The sequence below is a fragment of the Ambystoma mexicanum genome, chromosome 3p (assembly GCF_040938575.1).
Source record: "Ambystoma mexicanum isolate Mex_15411 chromosome 3p, UKY_AmexF1_1, whole genome shotgun sequence".
Lineage (NCBI taxonomy): Eukaryota > Metazoa > Chordata > Amphibia > Caudata > Ambystomatidae > Ambystoma > Ambystoma mexicanum.
In genome coordinates this window covers 947,599,436-947,618,168 of record NC_090925.1, presented here as the reverse complement: position 1 = coordinate 947,618,168, position 18,733 = coordinate 947,599,436, and the positions used below count along the sequence as shown (strand labels likewise).

The 18,733-nt window shown below is 47.7% G+C and overlaps 1 protein-coding gene across 1 annotated transcript in view; it reads right to left on the bottom strand.

The window, feature by feature from the left end:
- TRPC4AP (transient receptor potential cation channel subfamily C member 4 associated protein) overlaps positions 1 to 18,733 on the bottom strand; it is a 1,405,828-nt gene that overhangs the window by 1,282,678 nt on the left and 104,417 nt on the right. The window contains exon 4 of the mRNA XM_069652258.1: positions 5,188 to 5,245. Coding sequence (XP_069508359.1) covers positions 5,188 to 5,245 — 58 coding nt within the window. The remainder of the gene's footprint in view (positions 1 to 5,187; positions 5,246 to 18,733) is intronic.

The following is an 18,733-nucleotide window of genomic DNA, read 5'->3' as shown; positions in this document are numbered from 1 at the left end:
TCCAGTAGATAAGCAACCAATGCTGCCAGGCATGCGGATGGGTGCTGAGAAAAGTAGGGGTGGTGTCAGTGCTCGAGACTGGCTATGTGCTCAGCGTGCCTAACACTATCGCAGGACTGCGCTGTATTCTGTTTAGGCGTAATTGGGTGTAAGTAGGCTTAGAATGTATGTGAACAGCACAACCACATTTCGGTCGTAGTCCTTGCTGTATACTGATCTTTGTGGTTAGCCATGCCTGTGGCAGTGAGGTGGTGTTTTATACATACCTTGCTGCCCTTGGTGGTCCTTTGATGTTAGGGCACCTGCTCAGTTATTTTGGCTTCTTCCGTTTCTTGCTACTGTGATAAAAACGGTTAGCAGCAACAACATTCTATGCTCCAACTCATCGCCACAGGGGGCACTAATTGTGTTTCAAGATTCTTCAAGGTGGGTCGGGTGTACGATTGCAGTGGTAGATACATCTTTCATATCCAGTGTTGCCATAAAGTCTCCCCTTTTGAGCAGCAGGATGACTTCCTGTAAATGTTGGTGGTTCGACATAAGTGTTTGCTGGTCTTAGATCAAGCCCTGGATGTTTTCTTTGGAAAAAAGAAGTACACAAAATAAATACCCTAGTTTACACCTCTGATGGTGGGACCAGTTCTATGGCACACTTTTTCACTAGTGTCTATGCTTATGCTTGTAGAAATTGATGATGTTCTAACGGCATTCGCTTGTGCCTTGGAAGACTGCGCAGTTCTTGAAACTCCACGCAATACCCATGTTTTACTGTTGACAACAGCCACTTGTCTGATGAAATCACTTCCCATACGTGGGCGAATTATGTAATGTGATCGCAACCGTGGTTTTTATAGGAGGGGACCTGAAACGGGGAGCTATTGTTTTGGGGGTGTAGCTGAACCTCTTGTCGTTTAGCCTCTTCCTCCGACGCGTTCTGTTCTAAATTGTCTTGGGAAAGAGGACTGCGTGGTAGACAATTGTCCCTGGATACTGAACCATGAAGAGGAGCCCGCACCCAATTGCTTGATAAACACAGGGTCCGCAGGTGCCGGATTGAACCTTTCTCTCAACTAGTGGGTTAACCAGCTTTGCTAATACTGGTGTAATTAGAGAGGTATCTAGCCATCTTTGAACAGATTTAAGTAGCAATGCGTATTGGCTAACTTGCATCTGCTCATTAAGGAAGTCGAAGTAGTCTACAAAATCTGTGTCCTCCTCGGAGTCCTGTGTATTATTAACGTGCAGCTTTTTTCAGCAGATAATTGTGCAGGATATTGTTAACTATTGGTGATGAGGCAAAGGGGTCATCAATGTCTGGCGAGAGCACAGGAAGGTCTTTCAGGTCAGTGCCTGTGTTATCCTCCTCTTTATCAGCATAGTTCTATTTGCACTAGTTCTTCGTAAGGGACAGTGGGTTCGGTCCTGATTTTTCTTTTCAAAAAGGTACTTCGTCCTCCTATAAGGCCTGCTTATGTTTTGGCGGATGTTTGTCTAAAAACACCATGAAGGTGGCCACCTTATTCATAGTGACTTTGAACCCAAATTTTGTCTATCCTGCAGAAATACTTGGATATATCCTGAGAGAAGAAAAATAACTTGATCTTCTACACCCCCCTTGTTCTTGGGTATGTGGATGCATTTTCATTTTGAGGGCGCCCGTTATAGTGTAACGAGTCTCTATGTGAGTGAAACTTTTCTTTCTACATGCATCGAAATGTGCGCCTTTCGGCATATGCAAAATGTGGCCTTATTAATATTTATTATAATATTTATATTACCCTTGGATGTGGAGACGCCACCGCAGACACTCTTGCCAACGCACGTCGAGTGTGAGGCACTCCAAGCACAGGTTCTTTGTTCCATGAATCCCCTAGGTGGTGAAGATACCTGCTCCATCAAGGATTTCAGAACTTCAACCAATGCGTAAAAAATTTCCTTGTGGGCACAAAGGTTTTTTTTACATGTGACGTGCTTTAATTTGCTCGGTGTTCCTGATAAAGACACCAAAATGGTCCAGTGTACGGGTTTACAGTGTTTATCTTTGTCGCCGGGAAGCCTCCAAAGCATTGCGTGTTGCCTGCCGCTCGGAGCTGGGAACTGGCCCTCAGGATCTTCCATTTGCCGATCAGATACCTCTTGGGCTTCTGATTTGAAACCGTGGCTGTCCTGTTCTGGTTCAGATTCCTCTGCACTGGGGGGGTATTCCATTGAAGCCACAGTCTGCATCTCGAAAGCCGTCCAGCGTTTAGTGTCTTCGGCTTGAAGAGCCTACACCACCTGCATTCATCTTCCAGTTGGTCTCTAGGACGTTGATACACACCTTGTGTGCGTCTTTCCACAAAAACTTTGTTTCATGTGGGACAGAATTTAAATGGGGTATTCAACATGTCGAAAGCTGATGGACTGCAAGATCAAAATTATTACTGGGCAATGTATGGAGACAGTCACTTCTAACTAGAAAGTGTGCCCCCCCCCCCAAACCCTCACTCTCCCTATTGTGTAGGCTGAAGCCTGGAGCTGCAGGCCAAACACTTTACACCAAAGCCGCTGTGCGCCGCATGCAATGATCAATCTGGCGGTCGTCGTACTCCGTGGAGATTTATCAGCAATGACGGTCGAGTAGGCGGTAAAATATAAAGTATTAATATTACGCTCAATCACGAGCAAGTATACTCTTTAGACAAACTCTGCAAAGTGGGACCAACCCGATGGCATTAAAAAAAACTATCCAAGGACCTTGACACATGAAGAGTCATTGGTACAGTACACCTCACTGTAGACCTAATATTCCAGAAAAGTCCCATTGACTTTTTTTTTTTTTTAAAGAAAGAAATCATCTTGTAATACCACTAGATGTCGGCCTATTCAAGGCAAGTGATACTATGCAGACCCACAAGCTTCAAATACTTTTACAGGTAACTAATTGTTCACTTATGTGGCAACATACCAAGAATGGATTTTAAAGCCCTCTTCTTCCTCCATGAATGGGCTGTAGATGGTAATGGTATGGTTGCAAACAGAATTACATTAAATACATAACCAGCTACAGAACCTAGTCTGAATTTAACATCAATAAAGCTTTGTTAACATGCATACAGTATACAGTACATCACATTGCTGGCTTGCAAGTTTCTTTGATCCTCTGAAACATTCCAATCCAAGTCTACTTTATCATTTGGTAGACTGAGCACCTATTGCCACTTTCGCATTTCTCTATGTCACAACATTTTATTTCAAAACAATTCTCTTTATTTTTTTTTTTTAAACATTGTAAAATACATTTCATCATTTACTTACTACACAACATTTACCACTTTCATGCAACAATTTACTTCACTTAAGGGGTAACTTAATTTTGGTTTTCTTAAGTAACAACAATCGTTTGGTTATGCACAAAATACAGGGAAAAACATTTTGGGTTCCCGAATTGGTCGACATATGTTTCAGCCCTTTTTACGTGTACTACACTCTCTCGAAGGCTGTCACTCATTGTAATTTTTGGGCCATCTTCAGGACAAAGCAATATAATCCGAAAGTCAATTCCATTCCCCAGTGGTAGATCTTCTGATCTGTTGTCCACACATTCATTTTCGGGACGTCTGAGCCACATTTTGACAACTGTTGTTCTTAACTGCAAGTCCTGGCAGTGACGTATTCGCAATCTATGCAACTGCTTGTTTGCGTGATGGCTTCTCCCCTCTTCAACCGTGGCACACCTACACAATTTGCATGCTGACTTCTCCCAACCTGGGTTTTGATGGTGTGGGCCTGTTGCTACGCCGTATGTCGCGTTATCACTTCCCGATCTACACACAACGGGACAGACGGCTTAGCAACAGGCCACGGTTAATCTCTGAGAAACCGGATGGCACTAAAATAAAGTGGGCTCCTCCTCGATGCATAGTTTGCCCACACCATCAAAACCCATGTGGGGAGAAGTCAGCATGCAAATCGTATAGGTGTGCCAAATTGTTTTGTAATAAAATGTTGTGACAGAGAAATGCAGAAAAGTGGCAATAGGTGGTCAATCTACCAAATGATTGAGTAGACTTTGATCCTCCTGCCTGTTGTGCAAAAGGGACTTCTATTGAGGGGTAGTCGATCCGTCTCTCCTTTTGCTCTTCATATTGGGGTGGGACACGATCCCATGGTCTCAAATTTCTGAATTGCATCAAGTGGTGAGCAGCTGAATTTGAATGGATTAGCGTGGTCAGCTTCGAGACAGAACATCTGATGAAATAATAAGCCTATGGAGCACCTTGGCTGTTTTGGAGCTCAGACCTCTGCCAAAGGATGCCCAGGAACAAAGCCTATGAAAGGCTGGAACATGCTACGTAACAGAGGTGGTGCGTCTGATTCACCAAGGCACCCACAGGGTCGCATAATCTACTGGCACACTTGCAATGGCAAGGAGATTTTATGAAGGGTGGGTACCATATACATGGGGCCTCATTACAAGTTAGCCGGTCCGGTTTTAACTGTGCCGGTAAAACTGTACCGGCACAGTTTTCTGGACCGGCTAACGAAGAGATCTGTGGCTGTGTAGCGTCACACCCGCCAGGTCTGACCTGGCAGGCGTAACACCACCGGCCGTTACCGCATGGTGCCGGTGTTTCTGCGGTCCCCATTCCTGTGGAGTCCTATAAGTCTTATAGGACTCCACAGGAATGGGGAGTAACGGAATGCCGGTGCCGAATTACCAGACCGCCGGGGCTGTAATACCTTGGCAAGTCCAGCGCCGGTAAATCGTCCCGAGTCTGGCGGCAGCCTGCCGGTTTTACCGGCAGGGCTACCGCCGGACTTGTAATGAGGCCCATGGTCTTTGCTGATGAGTATGGGAATTTTTGAAATGTCGGGCATTTACTGCAAACAAATGTTTGCGGTAAATGACAAATGTGTCACTGTGCATATGTGACCTTTTGGTGGCAGCATTGCAGTAAATATGAAGTGCTTATGGTGGCATGCACTATTTTAACGCACTGGTAAATATTTTGTCACCCGTCACCATGGGGTGAGTGAGTCAAGGAATTTGCTGACTTCTCTGAAATTTTAAGTGCCATTTTCCCCAGCCCCCTCAAACAGATGATCCACACTGGTAAAGGTTTGAAAAGTGCTTAAATATATTAGAAAAATTACACCAAATCATAATCCAAACACAATTTAGAAATGGATTAGATTAAAACTCACCTTTCAATTTTTTTTTCTGTGAAAAAAGGGTTGGTCGCATAAGAATTTCCACTAAAAGCTGTAAAAGAAGAATGCACGGATAAACTGCAGAATACAAAAATGTAATGTGAATAGACAACCATCATGGAATTTCACTTTTTATGGTCTGCGTGTACATTTATTTAGATTATGCAATATGGGATAAATGACTCAAATGGAAATAGTTTAAATTAAGGAAATTCATCCTTGGATTATCTGCTCTGTTCCGAAAGCCTGACACGATGGGATTATCTGGAAATTACACTTCGGTGGCTAGTGTTAAATTCCATCTGCATAGTAATAGTGGTGTAGATGTGGGATGGAATATTTTGCAGTATCTAGTAGATTTACATCTGAAGTCAGGACACAGGCACACCTCGAAGTTGCAAATTAAATATTTACATCAGATTGTCCCATTACCACATTTTAAAGTTTAAGAGATTTGCATTATACATTGTAGCAAATGTTAAACTGATGAGGACCCTGTTACAGAGCCCAATAAATACATGATGTAACTAGCATACATCCAAGAATAGTATAGATAACCTTTATTGGACTACAGTTAGTGTCCTCCACCATACATGCACCATGCTCTCCATCTACCTATATTTCTGGAAACCAATACCCTATCTTCAAACCAGAGTCCGAACAGACCTTGTGCTCTTTGCCTGGACTGAGCTTGATGATCATCTTCCTCCAAGTAGGAACTACGCATCAATCCATGAGATCTCAATCTTACTCATCTGTGAATCAATGTGCAGAACCATCAACCCAGAGCATATTTTACTTATGTTCCCAACATGATCGGGTCTGCTCTTGCTAACCTGAGTCAATCACACTCATCTGAGAATAATGCACAGAACTACAATCCCAGAGCCTAACAGTACTCTTTTTCAAAGATTACAACTGGGCCAGATCATATCATCCATCGGGTATACAAGGTGGTCTCTGATCAAACCAGGTTACCCTCATCCGCCTAGAAAAGCCTGGTCAGACCTGCCCTAGTCTCCTGTAGATGGGCACTATGCCCTCTGATTAGCCGAGCTCCCTAGCACGCAATTCCCAGAAGCAAAAATAATGCAACAATTTCACAACTCAATGCAAAACCTGACAGGAAGACCCATCAACCCGCCACAAACTATTACCCGGAACCTGGAAAATTGGCCCACTAGCCCATATAACCATGTTTCTATAACAGACTGTCCCACATCATGGGAAGACGCTCTGAAGCAGGTGAGGAATCTGAACTCTCTCGGAGAATCAATGCTCCTTGAGAATAAACATTCCACTCATCGAACACTGGAAAGAAAAGAACAGTGGTCTCCCAACAATCTGCAGTGTCATTCATACATAACATGCTTGCTCTCCTCTACACCAACATACAATAGAATGCAGTTATACTCCACAATCAATTCCACCTAGCTGCAAACATACCTACTCACCTACACCTTACACCTCAGTCTTTAGAAAGCATATATATCAACAGGGGAGTGGGGGGGGGGCGTGGGCGACAAATAATAAATACATTTACACATGCTACTGACCTAACAGCCTCTGCGCCATGCCTACTATTAGTTAGAATTCAGCTACACACTGCACTGGCTGCCTGCACAGATACTCTGTCACCTAAGCGCTATATACTACCCTACTCTGTCCACCGACCTGGACTATGGTCCCCAAGGGAGTTCAACCCACAGCACTTGAGATCATACCAATAGTATATAAAGGCGCTTCACAAATGCACAACATATCACAAATTATATAAAGCAAGAAAAATAAAATAAACAGACAAACATTAGGAACCCCAGACTTGGGAAGACCAACAAGGAGATCAATGTCCACAATGTCAGTCATACCATACAAAGCTACACTGATAAGATCAAATTAGTTATATCGGCTTTACGTGCAGAAACAATACATAACAGCTCAAGGTTGTTTGGGAACATTTGATTTTGTCATATTCGAGTCATTTTCACACAAAAGAATGTGAAATGGGCCCCTTTGTAGTCACATTTCTAGAGAAGTGCTTTGAAGATTTTGCACAACCGTATTCTATTCTGTAAAATGAAACAAATTCCCCAAATTTGTTGAGATCCTTCCAGTTACTAATGTTGACTTTCAGTTCCAAAGCAAAGCAAAAGATCTATTTGGTTGAGGCAAGCAGAGTTGGAACACAACAGATGCAAAGATAACCTACAGTGTTTGAAAATTAAAAATATATTTTGCAATGGACCAAACATTTCCAAAAGGGTAGAATAAATTAACAGTAAAACATATTGTTTGGCTGAGCCTCACTGCATGATCAACGAACATCTCAACGCTTCTTATGAAATACTACCACCATTTTGGGGTTAAAGAGATTTTGAATTAAAAGAAGAGATTAAAAAACATTGGACGAAAATGAGGACCTTAGCAACTTACTCCAGATTAGAAGTCTTTAAGCTTCTACTGAGAACAATAATATCAAGTAATTTACCATTCAATCAATTTTTCCCTTAATGAGGTTTTAATTATTCTTATGGATCAGACTACACCAGATGAAATTTGATATGTAAGTGTTGGGAGACATTGATCATATTTGCAATTTTATTAAAGAGTAGAACAAGTTACTCTCTTACTTGGTAACGTTCTTTCAATGGGATGGTCCAATGACGTATTCCATATCTATGACATCTAATCACCACAGCTGTGCTGCTTCGGAAAATCTTCGGTGTCTGCTTCGATGACGTCGATATGCCGCCCTCGAGGACCTCCTGCGACGGCCGACGTGACTGGATGTTATAAGTAGGACGCACGACGCCCGTAGCCTCAGTTGTAGTTTTTTCCCCAGAATGTGTGCCTCCAGTCTTCTGCCAGTCTGACACACAAAGCCTTGCCGAAACGTAAGCTACAATCTCATAAGAAATTCTGTAGTGGGGAAGGCAGGGAGGGAGCGATATGTAATACGTCGTCGGACCTTCCCATCGAAAGAACGTTACCAGGTAAGAGAGTAACTTGTTCTTCGAGGGGATTGGGTCCTCCGACATATTCCATATCTATGACAGACTCCCAAAGCAGTACCAATGCAAGGAGGTGGGAAAAGAATTTAGAAAACAGAAATTTAGAATGCCCAATCAAATTGCAGAGTAAAGGACCGCCTTGCCAAAGGCCAGATCCTGCCCACGGATGCAATCGAGGGCGTAGTGACGTACAAAAGTATGTACCGAAGCACTGGTGGCTGCATCACAGATGTTACGAATAGGAACACCCCTCTGTAGGGCAGTAGAGGCAGCCATACCCCTGGTAGAATGGGTCCGCAAGCCGACCGGTGGGTCCTTACCCGCCAAGCGGTAACACTCAGAAATAGCCAGAATAATCCAGCGAGACAAAGTCTGTTTCGTCACAGCCTGTCCCAAACGCTTTCCAGCGTAACCAATGAAGAGTTGATCATCCACTCTGACCCGGGACATGCGTGAAATATAAAAGCTCAACGCTCTCCTAGGATCAAGCTTATGGAGCCTTTCCTCTTCCTTACCAGGATGTGGAGGAGGATAAAACGCCGGCAGAACAACCTTCTGGCCTAAATGAAATTCTGACAGCACCTTCGGAAGAAAGGAAGGGCGAACTCCAAGGACAACCCTGTCCTTATGAAACAGTTATGGGTGGCTTAACTGAAAGTGCCTGTAACTCACTCACTCTGCGAGCGGAAGTGACCGCAACCAAAAATGCAGTTTTAAGAGTTAACAGTCTCAAAGGGAATGAATGCAAAGGCTCAAACGGAGCACCCATCAGAAACTTGATAACAAGGTTCAAATCCCAACCGGGCACCTGGAAAGGTGACGGATGGAACACATTTCAGAAACTTAGAAATTAAAGGAATTTTAAAAATAGGAACCCTATTCAGACGAGCGCTTAAATATGGACAGCGCCGCCAGGTAACCTTAACGGTACCCACTTGCAAGCCCCTGTGGGCCAAAGAAAGCAAAAAAGATAGAACCATGGGAATGTCACATGCAAAAGGATCCACATTCTTAACCCTGCACCAGTCACAGAACTTACTCCAACTGCAAAGGTACAGGGACTTTGTTGCAGGCCTTCTGGCCGAAAGCAACACCTCCATCACGTCTTCAGGGAGGTCCCAATCCTTATACCTCAACCTTTCAGAAACCAAGCGTGAAGGTTGAGGGACCTGACCTCTGGATGGAGAACCTGACCCCCCCCCTCCCGTGAGAGCAGATCATCTCAGTAGGGAAGACGACGTGGAGGGCAGATGGACAAGTCCAGAAGGTCCGGGTGCCACGTTCTCCGGGCCCACGCCGGAGCAATGAGGATCATCTGGGAACCGAACCTCCGTAACCTACGCAGTACTTGCGGGATGACGGGGACTGGAGGAAACGCGTAGAGCAGTGGGAATGACCACTGCACCACGAACGTGTCTCCTAAGGATCCTTTTGGAGGAAATTCCCTCGAGCAGAACCTCTCGCACTTCCGGTTGACACTGGAGGCGAAGAGATCCACTTGAGGGGTCCTGCAAAGGGCGATGATCTCCAGGAGAATCTCCTGAGCCAACTCCCACACGTGAGAGATCGCGCTCTGCCTGCACAGAGCGTCCGCGTCTCGTTTTCGTCTCCGGCCAGATGAACTGCTGAGATCGAAACTTCCTGCTGGATTGCCCAGAACCAGAGCTGCATTGCCTTCCTGCATAGAGGAAGTGACCCTGCCCCCCCCCCACCCCCTTTTTGTTGAGGTAGTGCATGGCCACTGTGTTGTCCGTGAGGATCGGGACATTCCTCCCTCGCACAGTCGGCAGAAAAGCCTTCAGGGCTAGCCTGACGGCCCTCAGCTCCAACAGATTGATATGGAGTCTGGACTCCGACGGAGACCAACCACTGCTGACTGTCAACTCGTTGGCATGAGCTCCCCATCCCACGAGGGATGCGTCCGTCACGATCGTCACCTCCGGCCAGGGTAGCCAAAATGAAGACCCCCTTCATCAGATTGTCTTCGTCGGCCCACCACAGAAGGTCCTGGGCGACCGAGGACGGCACCTGAACAGGGTCCGACAACCTGCCGGAGGACAGACCACTGGAGCTTCAGTGCCCATTGCAAAGATCTCATCCGCAACCTGGTCTCTGGCACCAGACGAATGCAGGATGCCATGAGGCCGAGCAATCTCAAGAACTCGAACGCTGGGAGACTCTGGGCAAGCTGAAACTTGTGCACCATCTGCTGAATGTCATGAGCCTTCACCTGGGGAGGAAAACACTGCCCCAGTGACTTGTCGAGCACTGCTCCAATGTACTGGAGCCTCTGTGTTGGTGTCAAATGGGACTTCTTTAAGTTGAGGGAGAAGCCCAGCTTGTGGACGGAGTGGCAAGTGACTGACAGATGATCCAGGACTTGCTCGGGAGAGCGCGCCCTGATCAACCAATCGTCCAGGTAGGGGTAGATGTGAATTCCCCTTTCCTGAGGTGCGCTGCCACTACCATGAGCTGGTGAAGACCCTCGGGGCGGAGGTCAATCCGAATGGCAGGACCCGAAACTGAAAGTGCGAGTTGCCAACCGCGAACCTCAGGTACTACTTGTGCTTTGGTTGTATCGGCACATGAAAATAAGCGTCCTTGAGGTGGAGAGAACCAGTCCTGAAGTTGAAGGGCCTGGAGGACTTGAGAGAGAGTAACCATCTTGAACTTGTCCTTCCTGAGGAGTTTGTTCAAACCGCGCAAGTCCATGATGGGTCTCAACCCCCACTCCCCCGTCTTTCTTGGAAATCAAAAAATAAGGGCAATACCATCCCTTGTTCCTCTCCGCTACAGCCACCAGTTCTATGGCACCTTTCTCCAGCAGGGATTAAATTTCCTGTGCAAGGAGCCGATCCAGACTCTTCAAAGAGATTCCCCGGTGGATTGTCTTGAGGCCTCTGTCGGAAAGGAAGACAGTAGCCGTGGGTTATGATCTCCAGAACCCACACATCTGAAGTAATGGCGCGCCACTCTGCAAGATGCTGCGCCAGCCTTCCCCCAACCGGCGAACCATGGGACATGGCCTCATGACTGAGCTGAAGCTGCTGCGGCGTTGCCTGAGGGCAAAGAGGCAACAGCCCGAGCGGCCTTGGCACCTCGAGTACCTTGTCTTCCACCTCTGGCACTCCTACGGTGGCCTCTTGGACTGTCAGCTCCTCTCGCTTTACCAAAGGATGAGTAATAACGAAAGGAACCTCCCCTTCATTGCTGTCCCCTAGGACAAAAAGGCGGAGGTTGGCGAACTGCAGCTCCCAACGACTTCACTGCAGCTTTTGAGGTCTGCAACCTCTCAAGGCTCTCGTCAGCCTTGCTGACAAAAAAGATGTTCCCCGTCAAAGGGCATGTTGAGGAGCCCGGCCTGCACATCAGGAGCAAAACCCGACTTCCGCAACCACGCAAACCTGCGTATTCGGGTGCTTGCCGCCATGGACCGGCTGACGCAATCTGCCATGTCCAAACCCAACTGAATGGCCTCACACATGGCATCCTTGCCATCCTGAACCATGGCAAGGAAACCATTCCGTTCGTCCCCTTCGGGAATATAGTCAGCCGCTAAGGAAACAGTTCCACAGAGTGCGTGAAACGCGACAAGACACATACGGAGTTGGCCGCCTGAAGCGCCATACCCCCTGAAGAAAACACTTTCTTCGCCCAGCCGTCAAAACGCTTGTCATCCCTATCAGGAGGGATGGTAGGATACAACGAGAGCTTTGCCGGGACTGTAGCCGCCTGCACCACCAAACTCTCCGGAGTGGGGTGCTTGGTCAAGTAGCAGGGGTCGCTACTGGCTGGGCGGTATTTTCACAGCAAAGACTTGCCCACTGCCGGGAGACTCACCGGAGCAGTCCAAGCCACCGCCACCCTCCTCTGTAGAGCCATATGGAACGGCAGTACCGGGTCAGTTGGTGGACCTTGGTCGAGGATATCCGTAAGGTCATCCTGAAGAAAATCCCCTGGGGAGCAGACCATCCCAAGTACTCAGTGACCCTAGACATAAGGCGCCGGTACGAAGAGTCGGCATGAGTGCCAGGCTCAGGCCTGCTGAACTGCACCTCCGGAGGGGTGTCCAGCCCACTGGCATCGTGCAGGGACTGCCTCAGGTCCTCAATTTGGCTATGGCCCGAGAGAATCTCGTCTGGCACCGTATCAGGAACCATGCCATCATCAGAGCCCTGACCTTGGCCAGAGCCTTTCTAGGGGGGTTCCACCGAGCCCCAGGGTACCCCCGTCAAAACAGCCTCGAAAGGCGTCGAGTGAATCGGCTTTGACGCCGAACGCGGCGCCGACAGCATAGACAGTGTCAACACAGGCCTCGAGGCCGGAGCCCCGAGCGTGTCCCGCGACAGCCTGGGCGCCGATGGCACCGACGTCTTCCTCGAAGACACCACAGGTGCACACGGTCTCGAGCGCGTCGAGGACCGGGACCTGGAACGGGCATGACTAGAACTATTCCCCTTGTCCGAGCTGGACCTCTCTGCGAATCGTGCCGACCACCCGAGCCCGAAGGCGTGCGAGCGGTGTCTCTCGACCAATCACGACCGACCCCACTCAGAGGCGCAGACAGACCAGTTCCCGCACTTCTTGAAACCCGGACGCGGGGTGGAAGACGAGGTAGACATCTTCACGAAGGATATACTTCACAATACGAACAAGTTCGAAGAACCGAGAAAGAACAGAAACTCCAAAGAGTCGAGGCGCACCGAGATCTCCAAAGCGAACACGTTCGTGGAAAAACGGAACTGAGGCTACGTGCGTCCTACTTATAACATCCAGTGATGTCGGCCGTCGGAAGGAGGTCATCGAGGGTGACGTATCGACGTCATCGACGCAGAAGATTTTCCGAAGCAGCACAGCTGTGGTGATTATATGTCATAAATATGGAATACGTCGGAGGACCCAATTCCCTCGAAATTGAATATAGAACATGAAATTTAAAAAAAAAGACAGAAGGGAACAAAATCAAACAAGCGATTCATTTTGGAAAACCCTCTTCGTGCCAGTCTCGCAAAAATACAGTTACTGTTGTATCAGTGTGACACAAGTTATTAGGTCCAACATCCTTAAGACAATGGCATGCTAATGAACTCTTGCTAGTATTCATTTATTGGACATGTGTAGAATATGTGGAGTTTTAAAAATTAACAAGTGACTTTTCACTAGATATCCACCATGGGGGACTCATTCACAGTATCACATTGGAGAAAATAATGACTGTGATAACATCTTTATGATTGTTCCTTAAATTGGGAACATCTACACCATACTTGTGCATGGGAAATAAGCTAGTTGTAATATGGCAATTATTTGGGTTTTATTTGAGCACACATTTTAACAAGATGGAATTCATTTTTTATTAACATAAAGGAAACATGTAGACTATCAACTCATTGATTCAACTTAAAAAAAAAAACACCTGCCTGGGGTTGCTGTTGGTACTCTTGCTCAAAGGAGGTTTGCCTGGCATTTCGGTGCTGGACTGCCTGTGTGGGCGGTACAAAGACTAATATGCAAATGGAAATTCATCTTTTGTGAAAAGTACAGTGAGCAAAAAGCGACGGCTGCAAACTCTCAAAGTGGGGAAAAGAAAAACACAGAACAGGTTATCATGCCATTTTTTTTTATTATTTATTTGCATTTGTAAAGCGCACTCTTGCCCTCAGGCATTGAGGTGCCACGAGAAGGCTTAGGGTGGCTTGATTCAGGGTTACAAGAATGCGGCCCCAGCAGAGACTTGAAAACAGAAATTAGTTACGGTTAACAAAGGACATTATCATGACAGTTCGGCAAGAAAGCAGTACATTGTCAGAATCATGTTACAGTTCTGGGGCACCTAGAGAGGGGCACCTGCTACCTTTTTTGTATTTTTAAAATGTAGTTTGTATCAAGCTGAACAGTAGATGCTTAATCTTTAGCAAAATAAAAGCACAAATATTGAATACAATCGTTTTTTTCGAATTCATGCCAAACATAGCAATTTCGGGGGCGTGGCCAACAGCAACCAAACTGGCAGCTTAATTCTGGAGCTCAATGGACTAGCTCCAGCCCTTGCGCTTCTTAAGGGCTGCAAAGCAAAGATCAAGGTTCAAAAGAATTGTGATTGAATAGTAACTTCCCCAGAGCAGCTTCAAGTGCTTTCAAGAGCATGAAGAACCTGTGGACAGCACTTGTGGTGTGGTATGGGATGTCAGTGGAGCATATTCACCAATATGGCACCTGATAAGGTACACTTCGCCTGGACTGAACAGAGTTGCTTCCTGTAAGAAGCAAGTCACAGTTGGCAGATGTCAACAGTTGGCAGATGTCAGTGGAACTGGACACCACTGCCGTTCTTAACTGCCCATAGGCCATAGGAGGGCAGGCATGTTATGAGAACAGGTGGCCAGATGTGGCTAACTGGGGCAGCAAGATCCTGGTGGGTGTATCGGCACATGCTGGGGAGGGTTGTGTGGAATGGTGGGGGCCTTACTAGGGGGCCCACTGTACCCCATGGCACATGGGTTCGCTGCGGATTAGGAGAAATCACATTGGCCAGAAATCCTCTGTTCATCATCTTCTATTCGCCCATGAAATTATTTAATCACTTAAGTTTGACGTTCTCCTTTATTTCCTGAGTTTAAGCCACTTGAGAAATCAAGAACTTAATATTAATAAGACCCTGAAGGTTGAAGGATGGTTGCAATATAGATTCCCATGCCATTAGTTGGCTCCATTTGGAATAAGTCTGAGGAACATCCCATCGAAATAACGTTACCAGATAGGGTAAGTAACTTGTTCTTCGAGGGGATTGTGTCCTCCGACGTATTCCACATCTTTGACTCCCAAAGCAGTACCAACGTATGGAGGTGGGAAAAGAATTAAAAAATTTTGAATTTTAGAATGCACAATCAAATTGCTGAATACAGGACTGCCTTACCAAAAGCCAAATCCTGCCCATGGATGGAGTCCAAGGAACAGTGTCTCACAAAAGTATGGACAGAGGACCATGTGGCTGCTTCGCAAATAGGAACGCCCCTCTGTAGAGCAGTAGAGGTTGCCATACCCCTAGTAGAGTGAGCCCGTAAGCCTACTGGAGGGTCCTTTCCCGCCAACTGGTAACACTCAGAGATCGTCAAAATGATCCATCTGGACAAGGTCTGTTGGGAAACAGCCTGATCTAAACGCCTTCCAGCATTACCAACTAAGAGCTGATCGTCCACACTGACCCAGGATATCCGTGAGAGATAGAAACTCAAAGCTCTCCTAAGATCTATCATCCAACCTATGGAGCTTCTCCTCTTCCTTACCAGGATGTGGAGGAGGATAAAACGCCAGAAGAATTACCTTCTGGCTCAAATGGAATTCCAAAACAACCTTCGGAAGAAAAGAAGGCCGCACCCTAAGGACACCCCTGTCCTTATGGAACACAGTGAAGGGTGGTTTGGCAGAAAGTGCCTGCAACTCACTCACTCTGCGTGCGGAAGTAACTGCAACTAAAAATACAGTTTTAAAGGATAACAGACGCAACAGACAAGAACCTAAGGGCTCAAACGGAGCTCCCATCAGGAACTTTAAAACCAAATTCAAATCCTATCTCGGCACCTGGAAATGCTACGGTGGAAACACATTCGTTAGCCCTTTTAGAAACTGTGAAATCAAAGGAATCTTAAAATAAGAACATTCCTCAGAAGAGCGCTTAAATATAGACAGCGCCGCAAGGTAACCCTCAATGGTACCCACACTTGCAGGCCCTTGTGGGCTAAGTAAAGCAAAAAGGACAGATACCAAGCATGAAGGCTGAGAGACTTGACCTCTGGATGGAGAACCCGGCCCCCCTCCCGTGAGAGCAGATCGTCTCGGTAGGGAAGACGGCATGGAGGGAAGATGGACATGTCTAGAAGGTCCGTATACCACGCTCTCCTGGCCCATGCCGGAGCAATGAGGATCATCTGGGAACCGAACCTCCGCAACACTTGCGGAATGACGGGGACTGGAAGAAACGCATACAGCAGTGGGAAGGACCACTCCACTAAGAACGCGTCCCCTAAAGCCCCTCTTGGAAACAATTCCTGCAAGCAGAATCTTTCGCACTTCCGGTTGACACTGGTGGCGAAGAGATCCACTTGTGGGGTTCACCAAAGGGCGAAGATCTCCAACAGAACATCCTGAGCCAGCTCCCACTCGTGAGACTCTTCCTGCTCAGAGCGTCCGCTGCCGCGTTTTCATCTCCAGCCAGATGAACTGCCGAGATCGAAATTTCCTGCTGGATGGCCCAGAACCAGAGCTGCATCGCCTCCCTACACAACGGGAGTGACTCTGCCCACCCTTTTTTGTTGAGGTAGTGCATGGCAACTGTATTGTCCGTCATAATCAGGACATTCTTCCCCCGCACAGACGGTAGAAAGCCTTCAGGTCAAGCCTGACATTCCGCAGCTCTAACAGATTGAGGAGACCAACTACCGCTGGCGGTCAACTCGTTGGCATGAGCTCCCCATCCCGTGAGGGATGCGTCTGTCACGATCGTCACCTCCGGCCACGGTTGCCAAAATGGAGCTCCCTTCATCAGATTGCCATAGACGGCCCACCACAGAAGATCCTGGGCGACCAAGGGTGGAATCTGAACAGGATCCAACATCCTGCCAGAGAACTGTGACCACTGCATCTTGAGCGCCCACTGCAAAGATCTCATTCGCAGCCTGGCCTCTGGCACCAGGAAAATGCAGGATGCCATGAGGCCGAGCAACCTCAAGAACTCCAATGCCAGGAGACTCTGGGCACGTTGAAATTTGTCCACCATCTGCAGAATGTGATGAGCCCTCACCTGGGGAGGCGAACACAACCCCAGGGAAGTGTCGAGCACTGCTCCGATGTATTGGAGCCGTGGGGAAGGTGTCAAATTGGAATTCTTTAAATAGAGGGAGAAGCTCAGCTTGTGAAGGGAGTGGCAGGTGACAGACACATGATCCAGGGCTTGCTCGGGAGAACGTGCCCTGATCAACCAATCGTCCAGGTAGGGGTAGACATGAATCCCCCTTTCCTGAGATATGCTGCCACCACCACCATCAGCTTGGTGAAGACCCTCGGGCGGAGGTCAATCCGAACGGCAGGACATAAAACTGAAAAGGCGAGTCACCAACCGCGAACCTCAGGTATTTCCTGTGCTTTGGATGAATCGGTACATGAAAGTAAGCATCCTTGAGGTCGAGCGACACTAACCAATCCTGAAGTTGAAGGGCCTGGAGGACTTGAGAAAGAGTTACCATCTTGAACTTGTCCTTTCTGAGGAGCTTGTTCAGCCATGATGGGTCTCAATTCCCTGTCTTTTTTCGGGATTAAAAAAGAAATAAATACATAAATTTAAAAAAGAAAAGGGGGGTGGGGGGAATACCATCCCTTGAGGCTCTCTGCTACAGGCACCAGTTCTATGGCACCTTTCTCCAGCAGGGATAGGATTTCCTGCGCATGGAGCAGATCCAGACTCTTCAAAGAGATTCCCTGGTGGATTGTCGTGAGGCCTCTGCCGAAAGGGGAGGCAGTAGCCGTGGGTTATGATCTCCAGAACCCATACATCTGAAGTAATGGCACGCCATTCTCCATGATGCTGCGCGAGACTGCCCCCAACCGGCGAACCATGGGACATGACCTCATGACTGAGCGGACGCGGCTGCGGCAGTGCCTAAGGGCAAAGCGGTAACTGCCCGAGCGGCTTTGGCACCTCGAGTACCTTGCTTTCCACCTCTGGTACTCCTACGATGGCCCCTTTGACTGGCAGCTCCTCTCGATCTACCAAAGGAAGAGTAGTACCGAAAGGAATCTCCCCTCCATTGCTGTCCCCTAGGACGAAAAGGCGGAGGTTGACGTACTGCAGCACCCAAAGACTTTGCTGCAGCTTTGGAGGTCTACAACCTCTCAAGGCTCTCGTCAGCCTTGCTGCCAAACAGATGGACACCATCAAAGGGCATGTTGGGAAGCCGGATTGCACATCAGGAGCAAACCCCGACTTCCGCAACCACACAAATCTGCGTATCACGGTGCTCGCAGCCATGGACAGACTGACACAGTCTGCCGTGCCCAAACCTGACTGAAGGGCTTCACACATGGCATCCTTGGCGTCCTGCACGAGGGCTAGAAAACCATCCCGTTCCTCCCCTTCGGGAATATGATCAGCCGCCAAAGATGCACAATTCCACAGAGTGCGAGTGAATCTTGCCAAGGCACAGACGGAGTTGGCTGCCTTCAAAGCCATACCCCCAGATGAAAATGCTTTCTTCGCCCAACCATCAAAACGCTTATCGTCCCCATCAGGAGGGATGGTAGGGTACGCAGCCTGCTTTGCAGGGGCCCTAGCCGCCTGCATCACCAAACTCCCCTGAGTAGGGTGCGTCGATAAGTAGCAGGGGTCACCACTGGCTGGACAGCATTTTTTGGAAGCTACTTATCCACTGCCGGGAGACTCTCCAAAGCAGTCCAAGACGCTGCCACCCTTCTTTGCAAAGCCATATGAAATCGCAACGGGTCAGTGGGTGGACCTTGGTCCAGGATATCTGTCA